We start from the raw sequence: 14555 nt of genomic DNA on the forward strand, positions 1-14555 counted from the left end.
GTTGTTCTAGCCGAAGGGTTGATTTTTGGCCCACACAAAAACTGTATGGAGTTTAGCCTGATCCTGGCCCCTTCTCAAATCTTTTAGAGTTTTCACAAAGAAAGGAGCAGTGAAAGTACCCAATATTTACATAATATGGTCAAAGCCTGATGTTAAGTACTTTATAAATAAGAACTTCTTACAAACCATCCTGAAAGGTGAGTAGCAGGACAAAGATGTCAAAGCTTCAGAATCTTTTCCTCTTGTAATTTCTAGTTCTCAACTGAAATTAAATAAAAACATTATAAATATCTATATACTTCTAAATGAAGTTTCAAACATTTAACATCATTCTTTTACCAATTGAATCTATAACCATTTAATTTACAACCCAAAAGAATATGATCCAAAAAGAATGTATCTTTTTACCAATAGTCCTAATGCAATGAATTATCAAATAAATGTCAAGTATTTTTATCCACATTACAGATTGGTAAACTGAGGTAACTTGTTTTAAGATCACACAATTAACCAATTTCCAGATCTATGCATTTTTAACATGTTGTCTTAATACCAAATAAATTCTGACTTATCAAAAGAATCTTATTAGGAGAGACACATTTCACTTTAAGTAAGACCAAAAAAAATTCAATTACACCCAGATCTATGTTCTCAACTGGTATCATACAGAATATTTAAGTAACAATTTCAATCATTTAGCATTATTCTTTATAAGACCAAATTATTTCAAGCATTTCATAAGGCCTACAATTTTCAGCTAATCTAAAGTCAAAAATTTAAGGTGGCAATTTTTCATTTTAGGCTCTAATCTGCCATGATTGTTAAAAAAGAAGTAACCTTAAGACCATAGTTGGATTTAAATTCAGGACATATTTTGACCAAATCAAATCTGGGTTTATAATTACTAATGGTAATGCTTAAATCTCAGTTTATCTAAGGCCCATCAAAAAGAGAGCCCATTATTATCATCAATAAATTCATTTTTAAAGTCACATGGTGACAATTCCCAGCTCCCTATAGCTTTTTCCGATTTCCTCAAAAAGCTGGATCAATTCTTAGTCCCCAGCCTCCTTTACCTACCCCCTTATCCAGATAAGGATAACCAGCAGTTTCCCATTCTCATCCCTCAACTTCAGAGCCCAGGAATTCCAAGCTACACGTCACAAAGAATAATCATATGAAGTTTCCCATATCCTTTTTTTTTTCTACAGAAACAGAAAACTTCCTCAAACCTTTCTCAACATGATTAAACTTTCTTCCTTAACGTCTCTCTCAATTCTGTTATTCTCTAAAAGATGGAGGCACCAAAAATCTGTTAAGAGGTTCTTAGCAATTACAGTTATAAAAAAAATGTAAATATGTAACCTATTATAAAAAATGGGTAAGAACCGCATATAAATTACAGCAAAATTTCTAAGTTCAAACATGTACTGATTCAAAAGTCATTTCTAAATTGATTTCTATTTCATTCTAATTTGCAAAGCTCCCAAGTATCCAATAAGATTTTCTAGTCAAATCCTATTTACATTTCGGCTGGTAGGGACTTTTCTAGTCAAATCCTATTTACATTTCGGCTGGTATGGATTCACATAAACTTTTCTCTTTTCCACAAGCTGACACTTTAAACTCTATTTGGTACCCGAGAAGCCAGACAGTTCCCCAGATTCAAATTGAACATAATCTACAAACCTTAATTTTGGGGTTCAATTGAAGCTGGATTTGCAATTTCTAATATTCAAGATAAAGATAAACTCCCAATTAAAGTTTTAGTTAGAAACAAATACTTAAAAGCAGGTAAAAAAATGAAGTTGTAGTCACTCTCTAACTGCCTCTCTGCGTAAATTACCTTTCTGACAATTCTGCTTTTCCTGGGAGACAGAGTGTATAACTCGGGGATCAACATTATCAAAGGTAAGAGGCTTATTCAAATTAATTGTTTGGTGAGGGGAAAGGGAACATCTGGAGAAAAAGCCATCAAGTGCTTGTCTCAAACTGTCTCTCACTGCTGTTTTTGCTACCAGTTCCCATTGTGTACTATTACCACACCCTCCCCTCCCTCTTTATCATAGGGGGAAGAAGGAAAAAAAATCCGGCCCACTTTTTACTTATGGACACACATGCACACACACCACACTTAACAGAAGACAAAACATATGCCTGGCAGCCTTCCTTTTAAGTGGGGCTTGGTGGAGTGGCCACATATGGTCCACAACTACAAATTCGGCAGCCATCCCTTTTTCAGAGGGACTTGTCTGAGTGGACAAAAAATTGCCCATGGGTCTTTACCAAATTCTGGATTAAAGAGCTAAGAACTCAATCAAAAAGAGGAGTTCAGGAAATTTGATAAACTGACTTATCCAGGCCAAATCAATGAGTTGAATCTGGACTGGAACACAAGAGATGCGGGCTGGTATTGGGCATGTGATGTTGAAGATAGCAGTCGGCCCAGCAGGAGTCTTCACATCCCACTTCTGACACCAGATGTCTCAACCTGAAGTAAAAGAATGCTACTAAAGTAGCAAAAACTAGGATCTTTAATGGAGACAAGGAAATTGTAATTTAGGGCCACCACATAGCACCGAAGTACTGAAGTACCCCACAGGGCCAGAGAGGGGCAGGATTAAATACATTTCAACAGGGAAAGAGCATCCCCTGAGAGGGACAGCCTTGGGATACTGTTTTGCTTGTAAGTTGTTTTGGATAACAATGGAAAATCCATAGAGAAGGCTGGAGGAGCCTAGGGAGTGGTAACACCTGGTCAGAACAGGGGCTCCTTTTTTTTTTTTTTCAAAGCTAGTTTTGATTGCCAGTAGGCAATTTGCAATTCTGGGATCAGGCAAGATCAGTTCATAGTCAGCTGTATTCAACACACTCCAGTATCTTTGCCAAGAAAACCCCAAATGGGGTCTTGAAGAGTTGGATATGACTGAAAAACTCATGATTCAACAACAACAACAAAATTACCTTCCAAAGTACAATGTGGGAGAGGCATGGCTGGATAGCAGTTCATTTGAAAAAAATTTGGGGGCCTTAGTGGACTACCAACCCAACAAGAGCGAGTTATACTAGCCCAAAAAAGCTAATTTGATCATAGGTGGCACTAGGGAGGTGGTAATCTTTGGTCAGACCAAATATGGAGTACTGTGTTGAATATTTAAGGCAGGACTAGAGAGAGACCAGAGAAGTGTGACCAGGATAATGAAGATCATGGCATATTAATCTATAAAAGGAACTAGGGAAGTTCACTCTGGAGGAAACTAGGGGGACTTATAATAGCTGTCTTTTAGTGTTTGAGGAACTGAGAAATTAAAGAGAGAGTAGGCTTGTTCTCCTTGGCTCCAGAGGGCCAATGGGTAGAAATGGCAAAACCAAATTTAAACTTGAGTCATTTCATTTCAGGTATAGGGGTTTTGACTGTGTTTGTCCTTCATTCTTGAAGAGTACCATGACATCAGGGAAATGATGATGTGACTTGCAGTTGATTTAGATTTGAGTGAGAGAGGGCTGTGCCGGAGGTTTTGATTAGGGGAACCCCACCAACAAATTGAGATTATAGCGAGCTGAGCCTTTGTTTGAGATTCTGATCCTATCTTCCTGTGGAGGGTGTGGATATTCCAACTGGCACCTCCTTGGGAGGAAGCAGACATTTCTTGTACCTGAGTGTTAGTTCAACAATACTCATTTCAATCAATAATCATTTTAAAAGTGCCTAAATCACAGTGAGTGGGAATGGATTGGTGTTATAGATAGTATTCCACTGGGGTTCCATATCATCCCTCTCTTCAGCTCCCCACCCCGGGGTAGCTTCATCATTTAGTTCCAAAAAATAGCAACAGTCAAGGGACAGGGAAGAAATGGCAAGAGGTCTTGGCTCCAGCCATGGAGAGGCAGTGGCTATGGCTTGCCTTCCAGATCTTCCATCTTTCCCATCCTTGAAGACTTTCTCCACTTGACTCTCTTCTCCTCTTAAGCCATCATCCTAGGTCTTGCCTGCCTTTCACAGTTTAAACTCTAGAAAATGCTGCTTGTACTTCTAGACTCCACTTTCTTACCTCCTACTTGCCCTCCATGAAACTGCTCTTTGCAACACCATCAACTAGCCCTTTATTGCTAAATCTGATTTTTCTTTTCTTAGGTCTTTTCTCAGAACTTATACTTCTTGATCTCCCTGCAACATTTAAAAATGTTGATAAGCTTATGAATTCTCTTCTGTTTGGGTTTTCATAACACTGCTCTATCATGGTTCTCTTTCCACCATCAGTCTGATCTTTCTCAGTGCTCTTTGTGGGTTCATTGGCTCTTTGCCAAGAAGGAGTGCTCCCTAAGGTTGGGATCTGTCCTAGGTCCTCTCCTTTTCCTTTTCTATACCCTTAAAATGATGTCATTATCCCCTATGGATTTAGCTATCATCTATATAAGGCTGAACCTCAAACCTGTATATCTAGTTCTCATCTCCCTCCTGAGTTCCATTCAGTCTGAATCTCCAACAACCTTTTGGAGTGCCCCATAAGGCATCTCAGACTCAACATCATCATGTCCAAAACAGCATTCATTATCTATCTCCCTAAACACACCTCTCCTCCTAACTTCTTTATTACATGTATCACCATTTTTCTTGCCATCCTGACAACCTCTGGTCATCTTGGACTCTTTACTCATTCATTCTCTCCATCTAATGAATTGCTAAACTTGTTGATTCTTCCTCAACATTTTGTTCATCTGTCCCCTTCTCTCTACTCATGTTCAAGGTGGGAAATCTCATTACCCTGCAAATTGAATCTGCCTATGAAGAAATTAAAGTTATCTATAGTCATATGAAAAAATGCTCTGAATCACTATTGATTAGAGAAATGCAAATCAAAACAGCTCTGAGGTACCACCTCACACCTATTAGATTGAATAATATGACAAGAAAGGAAAATGATAAATGTTGGAGAAGATGTGGGAAAACTGGAACACTGGTGCATTGTTGGTGGAGTTGTGAAGTGATCCAACCATTCTGGAGAGCAATTTGGAACTATGCCCAAAGGGCTATAAAACTGTGCATACTTTTTTTTTTTCACGCAAGAAAGTACTGAGGATTTATTATGCAGGTGTGCTACACTTAGCCACAAGGAAAACAATCAGTCCGGAATGACAAAAGTCCCATGGCACAGAGTCAAGAGTCAAGCTGGTGGAATTTTCATTAAATGATGGCATATCCTTCAGTCAGGGAGGTGGTAAGATGGTGGTAAGAATCCTTTTTCCAGATGGTGATGTCTCCTGATGGTTTCTGCTTTCCTGATGTCACCAAGGGTCATTCCATCTCTGCTCCTGTGGCCTCCGTGGTTAGCACAGTCTGGTTACTTGGACCTCTGCCTCATCTTTCTCCTCTTGCGTTTCAGCCTACGCATTCGCTTCTTCCTCCACTTGGCTCTCATGGCGCAATGGAAGTCGACAAGATGGCGCTAAGAAGAAGAGAGCCTGTGCATACTTTTTAATCCAGCAATACCACTATCCAAAGAAATCTTAAAAAGGGGGAAAGGACCCACACATGCAAAAATATTTATAGCGGCTCTTTTTTGTGGTGGCCAAGAATTGGAAATTGAGGGGATGCCCATCATTTGGGGAATGACTAAACAAGTTGTGGTATATGAATGTAATGGAATACTATTGTGCAATAAGAAATGATAAACAGGTGGATTTCAGAAACACCTGGAAAGATTTACATAAACTGATGCTAAGTGAAGTGAGCAGAACCAGGAGAACATTGTACATAGTAACAGCAACATTGTGCAATGACCAACTTTGATGGTCTTATCTCTTCTCAGCAATGCAATGATCTAAGACAATTCCAAAAGACTCATGGTGGAAAATGCTATCCACATCCAGAGAAAGAACTATGGAATCAGATTGCAGATTGAAACATACTGTTTTTCCTTTTTTCTTCTTCATGGTTTTCCCCTTTTGTTCTGATTCTTCTTTCACAACATGACTGATGTGAAAATATGTTTAATATGGTTGGACATGTATAGCCTATATCAGATCGCTTGCCATCCTGGGGAGGGGGGAGGAAGAAGAGAGGGAGAAAAACTATTTGGAATTCAAAACCTTATAAAAGTGAATGTTGAAAACTATCTTTGCATGTAATTAGAAAAAATACTATTAAGTGGGGGAAAAAGATAATTGTAATTGAAAAAAAAAAAGAAACTGTGAGGGAGCTGTGATAAAGTGCAACCTGTGGGTGGGTTTAGGTGTGGATCCTTGCCAAGGTGGGGCAGCTAGTTGGTGAAATACTATAGACCAGAGCTATCAAACTTCTGGCCTTCTTGCAAAACTCCTCAGTAGGTAGAACCAGATTAACACGTAATTGGGAAATGTTTAACAAAATAAATTTTAAAAATGTAATACAACATAAAAAAAGATTGAATCTGCCTAATACTCACATCTCATCACTCCCCTCTGTCCCTTTGATGGGCTCCTGGGACTCCCCATGGTCTTCTCCCCATTGCCCACCAGCTTCACAGCTGTCTAGACCTCTCCATCACTTTCACTTACCCCTTCTTCTCTCCCTCCATCCCTTTCAGCTTCCTTTTGTGTATTGGCTTCCATTAGATTATAAGCTCCTTCAGAGCAGGAACCGTCTTTGTATTTGTCATAAATGTTTATCTACTATTGCCTACAATGTACCCTTTTCTCTTGGCCTCTTGGAACCTCTGGTTCTCTTCAAAGCTCAATTCCCCTAGTAGTTCTTGCTCTCCCAATGCACTGTGCTTCTATTTTGTATATATCTTGAATTTACTGATCTTTGGACGTGTTGTTTATAGTCTCGCTTTTGTATTTATATCTTTTGTTGGTTTTTTTTTTTTTGCATTAGAGACTAGTACAAAGCCTGGAGCATAATAGACACTTGTTTACTAGATTTGAGCTCCCGGAGGTCAAGGGCTGTTTTATCCTTCCTTGGTATCTCCAGTACTTAGCACAGTGCCTGGCTCATACTAGGTGCGTAATATATGCTTTTTGACTTGGTAAATTTTGGCTGATTGGCTATAACCTTGTCTGGCTGATTAGGTCCTGTTCAACCCCTACACAATGCTTTGTTAAGAGTCTATGTTATACGTGCAAGGTACTTTGCAAGGAGCCAGCAACGCAAAGACAATTTAAAACAGAATGGTGCCAAGCTTAAGACCGACGGATGAGGACAGACTTCCTACCTAGAGATAGATGTCCAAAGGTGCAAAGGGTCGCTTGGGAATGAAGTAGTGGGCTCTCCAGCCGCTAGAGGTATTCAAGCCTAGACCCCACGACCCTTGCTGTTCAGATGCCAGTTGCACCAGATGGTACCCGCCCAACCCGGAGATTCTGGGGTTCGCCATCAGAGCTGGAAGGGACTTGAGTATTTAATCAAGCCTCATTTTGCAGACAGAGAAAGAGAGACTCAGAAGAGCTGGGATAGTGAGGATCTCAAAGCACGCTCAGAGCACATCCCCTCTCCCTGGGACGCATAACTTTGACTTGCCAGACTCAGGTCCGGCCCCCCGGCGGCTGCAGGGTGACCAGCAGGCTACTTGGGCGGAAGCCTTCATTCCGTTACGCGGGTTTCTTCAGAGTGGATTGCTTGGGGCCGGAGGATTTGGGTCGGCCTCCTGCCCTTTCAGAAGACCCGCCCCTCAAGGAGGCACTCTCCCCGGATTGGTCCGAATCTGGTCTGGCGCAGCCAAACTTGACGCACTTTCAGCCTTACGCTCCACCGCCCAACCCGAAACCCCGCCCTCCTACAACCAATCCCTTAGCCGCTTTTCGGGTGCTATTTACATAGCCCTGCCCCGCACCCGAGACTGCACCCAATCCCAGAGCTCGCAGCCCCACTTATTAGCATGCGAGCGTGAGTTGGGGGCGGGGCCCCTTCCCTACCGGCGCTGGACTCGGGAAAGGCGGGGCGAGGGGCGGGGCCAAGGGCGGTTGAGAGTCCGAACCCGAAGATCCAAGAAAGTTTGCTCAGGAGGTAAAATCTGCCGCGGGACCCGGGGATCGGGGGCGATCGTGGCCCCGGGGGGTTCGGGGGCTAAACGATCGGCGCTGGGCAGTCGGGGGAGCCGGGGAGGCGGGCAGGATCCCCTCGCCGGGTGGGGGGGAGGAGATCCCCCAACAAAGGGATCCACCGGGTCCCTCCCCTCCCTCCCGCTGCCTTGGACTTGGAGGGGATCCGGGGGGATCCCCAGGGTCCAGCTGTGTGACCCACTCGCACCCCTTGGGATCCATCCCCCTCCCCCCTCCTCCAACAGTGGGGAGTTTCATCTGCCCGCCCCCAAGCCACGCCCACAGACGCTCTCGTCGGAGATCTCTAAGCACTCTGTGGATAATGAATGATGTCTGGGTTAGGAGTCGGGGAGGCGTATCCCTGTCTAGCCCATTCTACAGAAGTGCAGACTGAGGCGGCCAGATCCCATTCTCCGCTCTCGGCCAGGCTCTGGGGCAGTGCCTCCCTCCCACTCCCCTACCCCACCTGCCGACGTGTGCTTTCTTGTCTTTCAGGTTCAGAGAGGGCCGCCCCGACGGCGGCAGAGATTGGAGAGGGCTGTCGGTCATGTCCCAGAGCCCCAAGCAGCTAGTCCCAGGCTTCCTGTGAGTGATGGGCTAGTAGGATGCCCCCCGGGGCCAGGCCCGGGGGGGCCGGGTGTCAGGGTCTCCAGAAGACTCCGTTCTGGGGTCCGTGCGGGGCTCCGCCAACATCATCTGAGATTGCCCCCCGTTACCTTCTGTCCACTCTATCTGCATCTTCTTTGTATGCAGCTGCTTCCCCGTTGTCTCCCCTATTAGACTGTGAGCACCCTGAAGGCGGGGTCGGTTTGTGCCATTCTAGGCAGCCCAGTTCTTAGTAGTGTTTGGACCATGCTAAGAGTAAATAAATGCTTTTTGCCCCGACTTGACTTGGTCCCTATGCTCCCCACGGGTTTCTCTCCACCCCCCACTTCTTTCTCTAAGTGAAGGTGGGAATAGGGATGGGGGTGGTGGTGGGGCCCCTGGGAGGCTCTGTTGGAGCCCTGACACATGGACAGCTTGGATTCCAGGCCAAGCACCGGGAAGGTCCCAGGACAGCAGCATCCGGGGAGCCTTGCAGGGCTGGCTCCTGTGAAGCAAGAGAAAGTGGAAGGCCCTAGGGCTGGTGGCATGGAGAAAGGGCCCTCGGAAGAGGAGGTGAGTGCCTGAGGCTTGTGGGAGAAGGGGCCCTGGCTTTCTACCAGCCCTTTGCCTTCTCCCCAAAGGTCACTCTCCCTGCCTTTCTCCCCCAGCCCGTGAAGAAGCGAGGTTGGCCCAAGGGCAAAAAGAGGAAGAAGATTCTTCCCAATGGGCCAAAGGCACCTGTCACTGGTTATGTTCGCTTCCTCAATGAGAGGCGGGAGCAGATCCGCACTTTGCACCCAGACCTGCCCTTTCCTGAGATCACTAAGATGTTGGGGGCTGAGTGGAGCAAGCTACAACCCACAGACAAGCAGGTGGGAACCTGGAGACCCCTCCCTGGAAACTGTGCAGTTCCCAGAAGCCCTTGGAACTGGCCGCCAGGCTCTTTCTGTATGGCCAAGGTTTCTCCATCAATTCTCTGTGTTGGATCCTTGGATCCTAGATCTAGAGCTGGGGAAAACCTCAGAGGCTGCTTAGTACAGTCTTCTGAATTTACAGATGTGGAAACTGAGGCCTGGGAGGCCGAGGGATTTGTCCAAGGTCATACACCTGGGGCAGGATTCAAATACAGGCCCTTTATTCCAGAGCCAGATTTCCTTCTACATCAATGCCTCCACTGCCTCCTCCTCCTCCTCCTCCTCTTCCTCTAGTGAATCCCAGCCAGGGGTCTTCCCTTCTACGAGGATCCAGCCCTTCCTCCCTCACCTTCCCTGTCCATGCACCAGCAACCCTCCCATTTGGTTCCCATCTCTGTCCCCAGCGCTACCTGGATGAGGCAGAGAGGGAGAAACAGCAGTACATGAAGGAGCTCCGTGAATACCAGCAGTCTGAGGCATACAAGATGTGTGCAGAGAAACTCCAGGAGAAGAAAGCCAAGAAAGGCATGTGTGGATGCGTATGTTTGTGTGTCTATGCGTGTGCCTGCATGAGTATGAGGCATGTGCATATGTGTATGCATGTGGGTGTGTGTTAGGGGCGGGGTTCCCAGGGAGGGACTGAGGTGGGCCTTTCCCCTTTTTCCACCCTCCAGGACCCTCACCCGCTTCTCCTTTCCCCTTAGAAGACCCAGGTGCTTCAGCCATGAACACTCTGCTGAATGGACACAAGGTAGGGGGCCCTGGGAACTCTGGGGGAGGGGCTCTGTTCCATGCTTCCAGCAGGGAGGGCAGGGAGGAAGGAAGGCCTGTCATGTGGGCGCCAGAAGAGGGCAGTGAAGAGTTGTGCTGACCCCTGTGCTGACAGAAAGACTGGGAGGGGCCTTTTGGGGCCGAGCAGAGGTCTCTTCTCTTCTCTGCCAACCCCAGTAATGCTGCCTTCCTCTGCCACCCTCCAGGGCGGGGACTTCGATAGCTTCTCCACCTTCGATGTCCCCATCTTTACCGAGGAATTCTTGGACCAGAACAAAGGTGAGGCATACTCACTGAGCCTCCTCCTCCTGCTCTCTCTGGGGTGACAGACAAAAGCCATGTGTCATTGGGGGCAGGGATCAGGTGAGAGTAGGGGAATGGAGAGAGTCAGGCCTGGAGTGTCCGCCCTGGCCAGAGCTGTCCCTCTGACCCTGCTACATCCCAGGTCTCTGGCTAGAAGTTTCAGGGCTGACCAGAGCTCTCAGGATGCCACCCAAAGCTGTGAGGATGGGACAGCTGGCAGGAAGTAACTGTCCAGAATTGCTGAAAGAGGCTAAAAAGAATCGGGCAGAGGTTCACTCTTTCACTCTTGATGACTATCTGTCCATCCTAGAGAGAGGAGATAGAGAAGGCCTTCTGCCCGCCTTCCCACGAGGAGCAGGTCTGGCTGGGGAGAGGAGGCACACCAAGGAAGCATTGAGATCAGATGACCTGTGTTCAGTCCTGGATTGGTCACTGCACTCTTTGTGACTGATTGGGAATGACAATATTTGTTTGCACCTCAGAAGGGTGAGGCGGAGAGAATCTTTGTTGTGAGGGTCAGTACAGCACTGGAGAGAGTCCGGGGCTGAGATTGAGAAGGCTTGGGTTCTAGTCCCACACTGCCATTAACATTTATTGACTCAATGACCACGTGCAAATCATTTAAACTCCCTGGGCCTGGGGCACTGACCAGGCATCTTCCAGCTCTTGATCTCACCATCTGTGACCCAGGACACTTACAGAACGAACCTGTTTCCCCATCTTTAACGTAGCAATAATAATTCTTGTAACCACCTTCCTTAGAGGATGAGGAGGGAAGTGCTTTATATCCCAGGTTATAATGGAGAATGGACCAGGTTTCGAGCCAGAAGACCTGGGTTTGAGTCCTGGCTCAGTCATTCAGCAGGCATTTATTAAGTACCTAATGCCAAGCCCTGGGATTCAGCATGGTCACAGATAATTAAATACAAGATACATACAAAATGCACAATGGTTGGGGAAGGAAGCACCCACAACTGAGGGGAGCAGAAAAGTTTTCTGAAGGAGGAGAGCTGAATCCTGAAGTAAGCTATGGGTTCTAAAAGGGAGAACCTTCTAGGAATGGCACAAGAACAGTAGAATGGGGGGATGTGGGGAGGAGGAAGAGGGGGCTTGGATATGGCCCCAGGAGACCTGGAATGAATGGGTTGGAGGGAGAGGGGAGTCAGTCACAAGCATTTATTAAGGGCTTACTATGTGCCAAGCACTGAGGGCTGGGGATGTGAAGGGAAGGGAGCTGGCGTCCCTTTAGACTGTAAGCTCCTTGAGGGCAGGGACCTGTGTTGTGTTTGTTTTTCCCTTCTTTGTACCCGCTGCTGTATAAATAATGCTTGTTGATTGAGGCTAGGCAGTCCCATGAGAAAGAGTCACAGACATCCTGGGTGGAGTCATGGGGCAGTTGATGGTCGTCCCTTTCCCAGGTAGCATTGGTGACCTGTTGGGCAAATCCTTTCTCTGTGGCAGTGGGGCAGGAATGCTGGACTTGGGATCAGGAAAGACCTGGGTTTAAACCCAGCCTCTGGCATTTGCCAGCTGTGTGATCACAGGCATTCTGCTTAACTTCTTGTTTGCCTCCACTTTCTCATCTGTAAAATGGGGCCAAGACCTGTAGGGCAAGCCCAGGGAATTGTGAGCAGTGCTGTCAAACTCAAATAGAGATGGATCATCTGTGGTGTGTGGCATTTTTTGTTTAAACATTTCCCAATTATATTTTGATCTGGTTCAGGCTGCACCTGGGGGCTTGGATGACTTTGAAGATCAGATAACATAACACTGTAAAGTGCTCCACCAACCTTAAATGGCTATGTCAGTGTCAGTTCTTAGAAATCTCACCTTATGTGTAAGTTGAGGGGAATGCACCCGATGGTCCCTGGTTGCTCCAGCCTTGTATGACTAAAGAGTAGATTCCCAGGGCTCCAGGAGGGATGAGTGTGGGCTCCTTTCAGGAGGCAGACCCTGAGCTGGACCTTGGAGGACAGTGAGGTTTGATCACGGCTCTGGATTGAGTATCTTCGCCTGGGCCCAGAGGTTTCTTTTAGCTGGGGGCCTACAGGCTCTGAGGGGGCTTCCCATCTTCCAGCCAGGGAAGCGGAGCTCCGGCGTCTGAGGAAGATGAACGTGGCCTTTGAGGAGCAGAACGCAGTCCTCCAGCGTCATACTCAGAGCATGAGCAGCGCCCGGGAGCGGCTGGAGCAGGAGGTAGCCAGGGAAGAGCGCCGGACCCTGGCCCTGCAGCAGCAGCTCCGAGCCGTCCGCCAGGCGCTCACAGCCAGCTTTGCTTCCTTGCCTGTGCCTGGTGAGCCTCTCTGTTTCTGGGGGGGCTGGGCCTCCTGGCATGTCCCACGCCTGCACAGGGTCCTCCACTCAACCCAGATTCCTTTGAGGAATCCCACTTCTACCTGCCAAGAAATACCTATGGGTGGGGCGGGGGGGAAACGCATCTTCTCTAGGACCCTGGCATTCTCCTCCCTTTCCCTCCCACTAGGCACTGGGGAAACCCCAACACTTAGTACCCTGGACTTCTATATGGCCAAGCTGCATGGGGCCATTGAGAGGGACCCCCTGCAGCATGAGAAGCTCATCGTGCGCATCAAGGAGATCCTATCTCGGATAGCCAGGTAGGGGATAACTGAGCAGGCCCGACAGGGGATCTTAGTGGGAATATTCCACCGGGCAGGGTCCGTAGGGGGAGAGGGCACGCCTTCCCCCAGATCAGATGAGCCTGGTGTGTTCCACCCAGAGAGGGCAGATCACTGGAACCTGCTTTATCCAACTACTGTGGAAACTACCTAAGGGATGCGCCTCCCCTCCTCCCCACCCCAAGGCCCAGATCTGTTCTGAGAAGCCAAACCTGATGGGTAGGGCTCAGTATGGGGTGGGGTCTTGGCAGGGCTGGTAGGGGCTCCTCCTCCCCTCTTCCTACTGATGGGTCCTTTCCTTCCTGTCCATCTTTAGCGAGCACTTGTGAATAGTGGCCAGAGGAAGGGCCGCTGTGGATCCAGAGCCATCCTTGGGAAGGAGCACTCCCAGCAATCTAGTCTTGCCCCTTGGCCCCTTTTTACCGGCTCATGGGGCAGGGCTCAGCCTTGGGCCTCCCCGTATCTCCTCCAGGGTCTGCCCAGCCGTGGAGCTGAGTCAGGATCCAGGGCAAGGGGGTGGGGAGCTGCTTGATAGGTTTTGTGGAGTCCTGTCTGTGCCTTCCTGGGGTGGGGGAAGCCCCAGCCTCCAGATCCTCCTGCCTTCTCCAGGGCTTGTGTCCCACCCCACCAACCTCCAGGGTGATCACTAAGCTCTCTTAAACTTTTTTTCCTCCCCCCTGCATGGGGCAGGGTCAAGAGAACATGTGTCATGTGTTAACCCCACAGTCCATTGTTTGGGTGGTGCCTATAGCAGCATGTGGGCTCAGATAGGACCCGTGGCATGCATAGCCAACTCACACAGATACAACATAGCACTGCACCACACCTAAGCACGTAGGAGCTAGCTCCATCTCTGGACTCCCTCTCCTGCACTTTCTTTCTCTCACACTGACTGACTCAGCTCACCTTCTCATAGCTCCCTCCCTCCCAGAATGGGAGACCGGGGGAGGCGGGTCAGAGCCTCTCCTGGGCCTGGGATTTCCAGAAGACTTAGTAGCTCCCCTTGATCTACAAAATCAAGTCCTTTCCTAGGACATCTCCCCTCCTGTCTGTCTCCTCCCCAGCCCTCTCCCTAGGCCTTGCCTCCCCTCTCTATTCCCCACCCTGCCTCCCCATGTGTAGGGAGCCAGGCAGCTTCTCCTCTATAGCCCGCAGGCCTTCCTGGAGGCAGCAGCTGTGACTACAGTAATCAACTTTTTAAATAAAAATCGACTCAGCTCAAATCTGTGGGTCTCTGTCTGGTGGGTTTGTTGGTGGGGGGCAGGGTGATAAAAGGAAAGGGTTGACCTGGACCAGCAGCCACCTTGACTCCAGTTCTGTACCTGGG

The 14555-nt window shown here is 47.7% G+C and overlaps 1 protein-coding gene across 1 annotated transcript; it reads left to right on the top strand.

Moving 5' to 3' along the window:
* Window positions 1-7932: 7932 nt before the first annotated feature.
* HMG20B (high mobility group 20B) lies at window positions 7933-14451 on the top strand. Its single transcript, XM_036744419.1, has 10 exons — window positions 7933-7984; window positions 8515-8604; window positions 9051-9177; window positions 9273-9476; window positions 9923-10043; window positions 10223-10269; window positions 10496-10568; window positions 12670-12885; window positions 13075-13207; window positions 13545-14451. The coding sequence occupies exons 2-10, from the start codon at window positions 8567-8569 to the stop codon at window positions 13555-13557; spliced, it is 972 nt and encodes a 323-aa protein (XP_036600314.1). The 5' UTR covers window positions 7933-7984; window positions 8515-8566; the 3' UTR covers window positions 13558-14451.
* The last annotated feature ends 104 nt before the right edge of the window (window positions 14452-14555 follow it).

The sequence above is a fragment of the Trichosurus vulpecula genome, chromosome 1 (genome assembly GCF_011100635.1).
Source record: "Trichosurus vulpecula isolate mTriVul1 chromosome 1, mTriVul1.pri, whole genome shotgun sequence".
NCBI lineage: Eukaryota > Metazoa > Chordata > Mammalia > Diprotodontia > Phalangeridae > Trichosurus > Trichosurus vulpecula.